General features: G+C 39.1%; 1 protein-coding gene across 2 annotated transcripts in view; it reads right to left on the bottom strand.

Annotated features, from left to right (window-relative positions):
• ALDH6B2 (aldehyde dehydrogenase 6B2) overlaps positions 1–12,011 on the bottom strand; it is a 281,225-nt gene that overhangs the window by 147,005 nt on the left and 122,209 nt on the right. For both annotated transcript variants that reach the window (XM_089386419.1, XM_089386420.1), the window contains 2 exons: positions 1,518–1,597; positions 1,115–1,180 (listed from right to left, as the gene is read on the bottom strand). In XM_089386419.1, the coding sequence (XP_089242545.1) occupies positions 1,115–1,180; positions 1,518–1,597 (146 nt within the window). The remainder of the gene's footprint in view (positions 1–1,114; positions 1,181–1,517; positions 1,598–12,011) is intronic.

Raw genomic sequence — 12,011 nt, forward strand, 5'->3', positions numbered from 1 at the left:
TGGGCTAGCTGTATAATCTTGGGACAAAACCTGGGAGGAGCCCAAGATCAAGGATCTCCATCACACCTAGTATCCATGGTCAAAGGGGAGAAATTCCAAATGGAGGATTGGTTGTTTGGGTAAACCTGGAAAGCAGTACCATGCCTAGACAGTCTGGCTTAGGGATCTCCTAGCACTAGTCTATCAACTAGTTTGGTGGTGTCTTTCTCAGGGTCTGAGTCAAGAACTCCATAGAAGACTTGTAAAGCCAGTTGACTTTTAAAGAAGAGACAGGCAACCATACTAATATATTACCTAGAGTGGTATGTGGCTCTACCTATAATTTGTTTCCTTGTGCAAACCAGACACCGAGAAATAATGAAGTGATCCACCTAAAGCATTTTGGCCAGGGAGATCCATGCAAGGGCTGTAATCTAAGCATCTCCAAAAACAAGAAACAAGAAAGATCAAAATATATATATAAACTAATAGTGGGTGTACCCAAAAGAGTAAACCCTAGATAGTAGTGAAAAAAAAACAAATCTATAAGAAAGACATCACTATAGCAAGGGAACTCAACATAATTATAATGACTCATGAGCAAAAAGACTCTAGCTAGCATCCAAATCAGAGGAGGTGTCTGCATCTTAATTGATTGGCATGGAAGCACCAAATGTCAACCCTAATAATGTCCTTGGAGAGCCATATTTCAGAGAGTTTTCAGATACAACATGGAAACATTTCAGTGTTTTTTCCAAGTTGTATCCTCTCCGTTTCAATATCTGAAATGGGGAATGGCATACCCCCCAGGTTCCCAAATGTTTCTAGTCACTTAGAGCCAAACACAAGCACACAAAGAAGCATCAAGTAAAAGGACTAATGTTTCCAAGATGCTAAACAGTATTTTAAAATGCAAAAAATCAATATCATGATCTATTTATGCCAAGTAAACAACACTGAGTAGAACAAATTAAGTTAAAAGGACTTTAATGAACTGCAATCTTCAGTCAGCTCATTTTTCAAGTAATTGTCAAAGCTATCCTGTTCAAACGAAAGAAAAATAGCCTGGTGTTTGTTGACAGCTACAATATGGTTCATTTCATTGTTCTAATACTACGAATGAAAAAACACTTACCATATTAGAACCAACAAATGAGACTGCTTTGATGTTTGGATCATCACATATATAGTTGACTACATCCTGCAAGAATTGGCAACTTGAAAGTCACATAATGATCTAAATTGACAAATATATCGTATAGTTTGTTGATAATAAAATATGAGAGGCAATAAACGCAAGAAATATCACATTTTCTTAAAACATAATGGTTTAGTCGAAAATTTAGAGTGTACAAATAGATCCAGATATTGTAGGAAAAACACTCATCAAAATCTACAGGTCATACTAGTAAAGTGGAAGAAACATTCCATACAGATATTTATTTGAAAATGTGTTAATAAAACTTAACCATTTACGAGCAAGCCTTATCAGATCAGAGGAAATCATACAATCTGGAAAGATGCTTTGATAGACTCACATGTGTACCATGAACAATGTTAAGAACACCAGCTGGCAAACCAGCCTCCATTGCTAACTCGGCTAGAAGCATTGCGGCTCCTGGAAAAAGGCAACCAGAATCAACAAAATTTATAATGCTAATAAAATATATTAAATAATAAATCTTATACCAATGATATTTCCCATTACTTAGGCACTCAACTAGTACAGGTTGCGTTCTGCATGTTTGTAAGGTTGCGTTCTGCATGTTTGTAAGGTTGCGTTCTGCATGTTTGTAAGAACTGTAATTTTCTTCTTTGGCAACAATAAATGCCACTGGAGGCACTAAATACCAATGATATCAAGCATGTCATAATTTAGAAAAAGAAAGGAAAAGGTTATTTACCTTCTATTGGTCAAAAATGTTATGTCAGTGCATAAGACTACATATACATGGTTAAGAAAATTGTACCCAATGTAGCCTTGGATGTTAGAATTTTAATATCAGCCATGATCTATTTTATCTCAGCAATCAATGCAAAAGTAAAACCCAGAAAATATTTCTTGCAAATAAATTCCAAAATTGTTGTAAAATAGATACACTGATATTCTAATTTCTAACCCGGTAAATTAATTTGCAGCAGAAAATAATTACGAGAAATCGGGCATGCAACATGCAACAGCAGAAACTTCATCCAAACAATTCTCCATCATTTTCATTAAAATATGGAAAATATGGGTTAGACCCATGGACAAAATTTTACACAAATTTTACAGCTGCAAGGAAACCTGTAACTCAGCCTCCTCCTGAAATCGACCACAAAAATTCACTGTACGCTGGGAAAATTCGGCCTGCAAGAATTTCTGGCTTGCTGTACAACTGCTGTATGGCACACTTGCTCCTGCATGTGTGGGCTAGGCCTGCTACTTCTACACATGTGGACTCAGGCTGTTGCTGCTGCATGTGTGGACCCAGCCTGTTATACTCGGCCTCCTCTCAGCAAGCCCGCCTTCCTTCTTTTGCTAAGCTCTTCCCTTTCTTTCTCCAACTCAGCCCCTCTGAACTTCTCCCCAAATCTCCTCAGCAAATTTCTCTTCTTCCTCCTCAGTCAAGTTGAGCCTCTCTCTTGAGAAAATATGTTGCTCAAGCGCTCAGCAATAATAATATGTCTATTGTTAAATATTGTAGCTCGGACAGGTGTTCTAGTTTTAAGATGTGTCATTAAGCCTAGGAACACAGGAATTAATTATCTCCAAGACTCTGTAATGTTTCCTAAGTTTCACCTAGAGAAAATATCTTAATTGTGTCAATTAATGATTTTTTAAATATTTCTTAAGTGTAAACTAAGGGAAAAGTGGATAATTAATTGACATTAGTTGGGATTGTTGAAACGTGTAACTAGGTTCAGTCTTCATAATATTTTATGTACTATTGATTTTATGTATTTTATGGAAAAGAGAAAGAAAAATTATTATTGCCATTTTATAAAGCATGGGGTCACAGGGTTAGTCATAGAGTCACAGAGTCAAAAGAGTCATTGTTATATGTAATAGATCCCATTGGGCATCTTGTATCAAGTCAAAAGAATTTATTTTGAAATATGGCAAAACATCCCTCCAAGACCAAGTTGGCCTGCAAAGAAGAAGTCTGCCTCATAAAGGGCAATTCGCACTCCTAAGAACAGCTATATATAAGAGCATTCGACCTCATTTGGAGAAGATCATCCAAGAAAGTAAGATCACGTGAAGGAGAAGAAAGAAGAAGTGAAGGGCTAAATCTCAAAAAAGAAAAAATGAAATTTTGATTTTCTGGTCACTCTCTCTCACGCGTGTGAAAAAAATTAGGGTTTTGTTGCAGCTACAATGACAAAATTTCAGATCTCCAAGAAATGTCGAAAATCTGATAAAAGGAAGAAAGTGTTAAAGTCTATTTGTCTAGAAGGAAGAAGAATCTCAAACAAAGGAAGGAGGAAGCCTAAAAGAAGCCCAATCACCCACATGTGCGAAGTTGCAGAAGTTGTTGGAGAAGATGTTGGCAGTCGAAGTTGCAGAAATTGTTGGAGAAGCTGCTGGCAGTCCGCGGTCGAAGTTGCATAAGTTGTTGTGGGTCGAAGTTGCTGAAGTTGCTAGGGGTCAAAGTTGTAGCAGTTGCTTGAGGGTCGAAAGGAGGTTGACTTGGTCTTGGAGGGGTCTCAATCTTGTGTCTAAAGGTCTTGGAATTTGTCATTTGAAGATTCTATAAGAAGAGGAGAATTTTTTGTGGGTTTTCCTCTATAGGAGAGTTTTAGGCCCTGGCTCGCAGCCTACATCTTGTGTCCATTTGTTCTATTGATCTTCATGTTTTGGTAGTTGTTTGATGATAAGAACACTATAATAATCAAGAGATGAAGAAGTTAATTATAAATTGAAGTAAAGAACATCACAAGCAATTATCAAGTTAAGAGAAATCACATCTAATCTAGTTGCCCTAGATTTCTCAACTTGGTATCAGAGTTAAGGTGACAAGGAAAGGCAGAAGATCACTTAATTGAAAAGGGATACATAACAAAGACCCTATCATCTTGAAGGAAGAACTCTTGGAAGAAAAATAGAAGACCTCAAGGACATTGCCTCCATCTCAAAGAAAGGACTTTACACATTTGAAGCATCTTGGGAATCCTCCCACATTCCACATCATCATCCAAAGGAAGCAAGAAAAGCACTTCATCATCATCAAAGGAATCAAACTGATCTCCTTCATATTGAAGAAAAGCGCAAATCTCAAGCATTTTTGAAGGAAGAAGAACATCTCTCCTCATCTTGAAGAAGAAGCATTGTCATCCCTCCCTCATTCTAAATCTCACACTCTAGTGGAAGACATCATCTTCAAGGAGGCATCTGTGAAAATTCTATCACTACAACAACTGATTTATTTTACCTACTTATTTTCCAATAAGTTATTTACGAAAACCCTTCAGTAAATATTAAAATAAATTCTATTGCAGATATCACACCATAATACATAAACAAATACATGCACAAGAATCAAACAGATCAACACAGATATTTTTGGAGAATTGTCCCCGGAAAAAACCCAATGCTAGAAAACCAGTGCAGCAGAGGAGGATTTTTATTACTAAGCAACTTTTCTGAGTACACTAGGTACCAAACTGGCTCACCCGATAGAGATAAATTCTTTGGCACCTCTCCCAAGCTCAGCGTCGGACCAGCTAGCCTTTGCGCAGCTCCCAGACCCTCTGCGTCAGCACTCTGCGGCTCTGCCTCTCTATGTCAGCACTGGGCCTCTCTGTGTCACCCACGCAGGCCCTCCAGTGACTGCGCAGTCCTGCTGCCTCTGCGCCTTCCTGAGTTGCTCTGCGTCTACCTATCTGATCTCTGCGTTAATCCTCTGACAGTGTCCCTACCTCTCTGCTCCGTACTCGCTACCTCTTGCTACACTCCAGACCTCTAGTTTGAATTTCTCAGCAAACCCCGCTCCAGAAATCAAACTGACTGGTCTCCCTCAGTATATCTCCAACTAACCCTCAAGCCTTCTCTTATACTTTTCCTGTTGATGAATCAAAGGCCGAGATTAAGTCCCTAATCAACGACTAAGATTAAAATAGACTTGATCTTCGTCTCTTAGAAGCTTCTCATCCTTATCTTTATTAATACCCTTTAATATTTTTATTTTCCTAAGTTTAGACTTAGGACCTCATTAAAAATATTAATTATTTTAATAACTTTTCATCCGAAAGAAATTTTCCAAAACAATTTCTGGGTCTTGGAGATCTCATGTGCTTTAGTCTCTCCACCAATTTTCATGGCTAAAACACATTCGATGCTACCCCAAATCAACACTTCCTCTTAGCGAGGAATGTGCTCTAGTAATACTCCATAACTGAGCATCAAGATGATCATCCGACACCGGTACCTGTGCTGATGTTTGGCCTTCCTGCCCAACATCCTCTGCACTGTTGCATCCTGTACTGCAGCTCCCTCTACATCCGTGTTGTTGTTGGTCCTTCTTCCCAACACTGCATCGGCACTGCAACTCCCTCTACATCCGTGTTGCTACTGGTCCTTCTTCCCAACACTGCATCTGCACTGCAACATCATACACATTTTTGCTACTGAAATGGATTCTTTATCATCCCCATCTTCTCCCTGAAATAATCAAAATTTGTTCTTCCAAGGGCCTTGGTAAGGATGTTTGCCACCTATTCTCCTATAGGAGTGTAGCTCAATTGTACAGCTCCTCGTTGGACACAGTCTCTGACAAAGTGACACCAAATATCAATGTGCTTTGACCGATCGTGAAATACTGGATTCTCAAAGAGCTTGATGCAACTCTGATTATCACACATGATCCTGGTCGCTTCCATCTTTCTTCTAAATAGGTTCACAAGCAGTTTTCTAAGCCATATGGCTTCGCACGAAGTTGTGCTTGCAGCCATATATTCTGCTTCAGCTGAGCTCAGAGCTACGGATTTTTGTTTCCTACTGCACCAGGAGGTCATTCCCGATCCAATGTTGAAACAGTACCCAGAGGTACTTTTCCGATCCACTGAACTTCCAGCCCAATCTGCATCAGTAAATCCACTCAATTTGATATCCTTACTCCTAGTGTACAAGAGTCCATAATTGATTGTTCCCTGTATATATCTGAGAACATGTTTGGCTGCTGCCCAGTGCGCCCTCTTCGGTTCCACCATGAACTGACTGAGGGTGTTGACAGCGTAACAAATGTTTGGCCTGGTATTGACCAGATACATCAGGGACTCTATGAGCTGCCTGTATAAGGTGGGATCAACATCCTTAGCTTCTGATGCATCAATTTTCTTCCAGTTGGTGATCATTGGAGTAGCCATGGGTCTATAGTTCTACATCCTGAATCTCTTCAAAATTTCTGTAGCATATCTCCCTTGTCCAAGGAAGATCTCCCCCTTTTGCTGCCAAACTTCCAACCCCAAGAAATAATGCATCTGTCCCAAATCCTTCATGTCGAATTTTGTGGCTAGATTCTTCTTGCAGTCCTCGATGAGCCTGGATGTTCCTATCAGGAAGAGATCATCCACATATAATACCAGGATTAGAGGCTCATTCTCTACAACCAGATAGTAGAGATTTGGATCTGCGTCACTCTTGACGAACCTCATCTTTTGCAAGTAGCCATGAATTCGACCATACCATGCTTTAGGTGCCTATTTCAACCCATACAAGGCTTTCTTCAATCTGGATACATGATACTTCTTCTCATGTGTCTCAAAGCCTTCTAGTTGTTCAATGTATACCTCCTCTTCTATTACCCCGTTCAAGAATGTTGTTTTGACATCCATTTGATGAATCTCCAATCCCGTATGTGCTGCAAGAGACATCACAGTTCTAATAAATGTCTACCTCGCTACTGGGGCGAAGGTCTCTTCATAGTCAATTCCTTCCTTCTGAGCATACCCCTTAGCCACAAACCTGTCTTTGTATTTTTCCGCACTGTCGTCTGCAGCGTATTTAATCTTGTAGATCCATCTCGAACCTACCAGCAATTTGTCTTGAGGCCTACGCACTACCTCCCAAAAATCGTTCACCACTATAGAGTTGTATTCCTCTACCATCGCATGTAACCAAACCTGATGTTGAGCGGCCTCCTGAAAACTGGAAGGCTCCCCATCCTAAGCTACTAATGCTTGATATCTATCTAGTTGTTTTCGCTCCCTTTTATTGTTTCTTGGTGCACCAATGAAATCTTCTGCATATTGCAGAATCTGTCGAAGTTTTATGCTCATTCTTCCTCTGGTAGCAGGTGCTTCTGTTAGCTCCTCCTCCGCCTGTGATTCTTCTTGTTCTAAGGAGGAGTTCTTGGCTTCCGTTGGTTGAAGTGGTTTGACCAACGGCTCATCTTTTGACTGCTCCTCAGAAGGCATTTCTGGAGATTTTCTGAAGGCCCTATCTTCCATGAACTTCACATCTCGTCGAACTACTACCTTCTTGCTCCCTAGAAGATAGATTCTATATGCCTTAGCGTTCTTGCTATATCACACTAGATATCCTTTATTTGCAGTTTGATCTAACTTCTCCCTTTTCTACTCAGGTGTACGGCAATACGCTAAACTCCCAAATATCCTGAAATGGTTGATTTCAGGAGTCTTTCCGGTGAAGACTTTCTCTGGAATAATCTTGCCCAATGCCCTATGAGGAGTTCTATTCTTGACATAGATTGTCGTGTTGCATGCTTCTGCCCACAGGAATTTTGGCATATCTTGATCATACATCATGGCCCTACTTGCTTCCACGATAGCCCTATTCTTCCTTTCTGCTACTCCATTCTGCTCCGGATTGTAAGGAGTTGTCCACTCTCTTTTGATGCCCTCTTTAGCGCAAAAAGCAGTCAAGTCCTTATCAACATATTCTCCACCATTATTTGAGCGAAAACTTTTATTTTCTTCCCTGTCAGGTTCTCCACCAGAGCCTTGAACTTTTTGAATCGACAGAAAACCTCGTCCTTGGTTTTCAGAAAACAAATCCAAGTTTTCCTTGAGTGGTCATCAATGAAGGTGACGAGGCATTCGACACCAATAAGAGTTTTACTGGACATAGGTCCGTAGATATCTGAGTGTATCAATCCTAGTACACTCTTGGCCCCGTTTTTACTTCTAGGAAATGTTGCTTTGGCATACTTGCCCAGAGCACATCCTCTGCATACATCATCTCATTCTATACTAAGATCTGGAACTCCTGTTACAGTTTTCCTGAGAATTCTCAGAGCCCCATGGTGCAAATGTTCCATTCTTTTGTGCCATAGTTCATTCAAATCCTTGTCTCCATTACTGCCTATCAGTGCCATTGGTGATTCTAGCCATAACCTGTACAACCTGTTACTTATGATTCCGATTTGCACTTTCTTTCCCCAGCTCGGGTGTTTGACGTATACTTTCTCCTTGATGAAGAAAACGTCATAGCCCTTGCCTTGAAGTTGCGATACAGAAAGTAAGTTCATCCCCAGTCCTGGTACATGTAGCACGTTGGTAGCACGGAACCGCTCTCCCGTTTCTGTTTGAAAAACTATGGTACCCTTCCCTACTGGAGTACACTTTGCCTTATTCCCCATGGTGATCTGAAAATTCATCCTTTCCTCCTGATAATCTGAGAAACATTCCCGGATTCCTGTCATATGCCAGGAGGCTCCACTATCTATATACCATACCTCTGATGATGCAGAGCTTGTCACACAAGCAACTTCTTCTTCCAATCTAGAAGCCAGCATAGAGAAATCGAAATTACTGTCTCTTGTGCAATTTTCTGAAAATCTGCACAAGGCCCCTGACATAGATACCTCTGCATCATGATCTTGACCCATAAATGATTTTCCCTTCCTGTCTCTGATTACTTGCTCTGATACCATGTGAAAATTCTATCACTGCAACAACTAATTTATTTTACCTACTTATTTTCCAATAAGTTATTTACGAAAACCCTTCAGTAAATATTAAAATAAATTCTATTGCAGATATCACACCATAATACAGAAACAAATACATGCACGAAAATCAAACACATCAACACAGAGATTTTTGGACAATTGTCCCCGAAAAAACCCAATGAGGGAAAACCGGTGCAGCAGAGGAGGATTTTTATTATTAATCAACTTTTTTGAGTACATTGGGTGCCAAACTGACTCTCCCGACAGAGATAAATTCTCTAGCACCTCTCCTAGGCTTAGCTTCAAACCAGCTAGCCTTTGCGCAGCTCTCAGACCCTCTGCGTCAGCACTCTGCCTCTCTGCGTCAGCATTGGGCCTCTCTGTGTCTTCTTAAGTGGCTCTGTGTCTGCCTATCTGATCTCTGTGCTAATCCTCCGGCATTGTCCCTGCCTCTCTGCTCCGTACTCGCTACCCCTTGCTGCACTCCAAACCTCTGGTTCGAATTTCTCAGCAAACCTCACTCCAGAAATCAAACTGACTGGTCTCCCTCAGTATATCTCCAACTAACCCTCAAGCCTTCTCTTATACTTTTCCTGTTGATGAATCAACAGCCGAAATTAAGTCCCTAATCCACAACTAAGATTCAAATAGACTTGATCTTCGTCTCTTAAAAGCTTCTCATCCTTATCTTTATTAATACCCATTAATATTTGTATTTTCCTAAGTTTAGTCTTAGGACCTCATTAAAAATATTAATTATTTTAATAACTTTTCATCCAGAAGGAATTTTCCAAAACGATTTCTGAGTCTTGGAGATCTCGTGTGCTTTAGTCTCTCCACCAATTTTCATGGCTAGAGCACATCTGATGCTACCCCAAATCAACAACATCTTCATTTATCAAGTAAGTACTTTACATTCATGTCTCAACCTACAAATCAAATGACTACTTTTGCAGGGAGAACAATAAACTTGTTGAGACATCAAACTACATTGCATGGAAGAAAAGAATAGAATTGATTCACACAGAAAATGAAGTTTTTGATTATGTCAAGTACTCCGTCACAAAGCCTCCTCAAGAACAATCTCAAGCATTATCAAAATATATGAAAGGAGAAATAAGGGCTCAAAGAATTCTCATTGAATCTATCAAGGATTCTCTCATTCCCTTTGTAGCAAAATTAAAGACATCAAAAGTGCTCTATGACAAACTAGTAGAGATATACTACGTAAGTACAGCTAGGGAAATAATATCCTTAAGAACCGAATTATAGAAAATGAAAGTATCAAAGGAAGGAGGAGTAGCTTCATATCTCATGAAGGTATCTCAAACTAAAGATCAACTACAAGAGTTAGGAGAAACAATGTTAGATCCAGAAATGACCACTTGTGTACTCAATGCACTACCAAATGAATGGGGCAACTTTGTATCAAGCATCTATGCAAAGAAGGAAGCTACACCATTCAGTGATCTATGGGCATTATGTAAGATTGAAGAAACCAGATTAAAAGCAAAGAATGACGTTGAACCAAATGAGCAAACTCAAGCATTTGCAGCTATGTCAAGAAAAAAAGGAAAGTTTGGGAAGTTTGAGCTTCGAAAGAGATTTCAAAAGAAAGTTGACATGTCTAAGATTCAGTGTTATGAATGTAATGAATATGGGCACTACAAGAGGAATTGTCCTAAACTCAAGAAGGGCAATAAGAAAAGGAAAGAAAGAAGTGAAGTCCATGTGACTAAAGAAGTAGAAAAACCAGAAGAGAAGAAAACAAAGAAGGAAGAAGTGAAAGACCTCTACTGTTAAAGGTCTCTCATACATTAAGTTTATTTTCAAGACAACAAGCATTGCAAGTAATGGTAGGATGCACTGTAGCAGTATTGGGACAACACCACATTAGAAGCATAAAAGAATAACAAAAGTAGCAATTTGCATGGTTGAAGCATGTCATCTAACAAGATTGGAAGATAAGATCTCATCACACCTTATCATCATCAAGAAAAAGCATTTGCAGAAAAGGATCATCAAGATTCTCCATTCGAATCTTTGTTGAAAAAGGTTCACCTCTACTTAAAAGAAGCAAGTGTTACATAGATAGTCTACATTCCACCTAGTGTGGGATCCATAGTTGAGAAGGATGAAGGACGATGACAGAAATGTGCGGCATGATAATTTAATTAAAGTATTTTTCCATCTTCAAGCAAAGGAAAGGAAGTTGCTAAAGGAAGTCTAGATGATCACATAAAGGAAAAGGTATGCATATATTTGGTAACTGTTGATAGATAGATAAAGTCATCACTTAATTGCAGATAGAATGGTTAGAATGTTCTATCTAATGAGCATGATTGAAGAAGAAACTATTCCTTATGAATGATACATGAAGGTATAACTACAATTTGCCTAGAACTCCTCTATATGATGACACGATAGAATCAACATTATATGCCCTCATCGAGAATAGGAGGTGCTTGGCAACAATTGTTTATATGTAGGAGTTATGTATAGAGATCCCAAGAAAGAAGTATGTGAAGAAGTAGGAAGGAGAGTACATGAAAATGTGTCTATAGCTACTTAGATAAGATGATAAATCAACATCTAATGTTAAGAAGGATTGGCTATGAAATCTTCATAGAATAAGTTATGAAGACCCTGATAAATTTGATGAAGTAGGAAAACTTTGGTAGCGAATATCTTGGAGATAAATTCATACAATTTGCAAGGGGATATTGATGTTGCAGAAGCAGATGATTTGAAAAAAGGCCATCATAAAGAGGTAATTCTGGTTTAATGTTCACTTTTGATTTTTGAAAGAAAGCATCTAGTTGGATTGGAACAGGGCTATCGGTAGAAGGTTGTAGAAATTAACCTACAACCAGTACACATAATTCACCTACACGTCAAAAATCCCTACTGTATTATCTGGTTTATTTTCTCCTACTTGTTCTTTTCATTAACAAGTTATTTATAAATATAAATACTGAAAATAAACACAAATGCGGCCTTAACACATATATTGATCAACAACTGAAATAACTGAGACAATCACACAAGGGAAACTGTTATTTTTGGACAATCGTCCCCGGAAAAGCCCAATGCGGAAAAACTGGTGGAGCAAATATGAGGGTTTTATTATTATGCAGT

Source organism: Pinus tabuliformis, chromosome Q (genome assembly GCF_031772625.1).
Source record: "Pinus tabuliformis cultivar Carrire ecotype Pingquan chromosome Q, CPIR1, whole genome shotgun sequence".
NCBI classification, from domain to species: Eukaryota; Viridiplantae; Streptophyta; class Pinopsida; order Pinales; family Pinaceae; genus Pinus; species Pinus tabuliformis.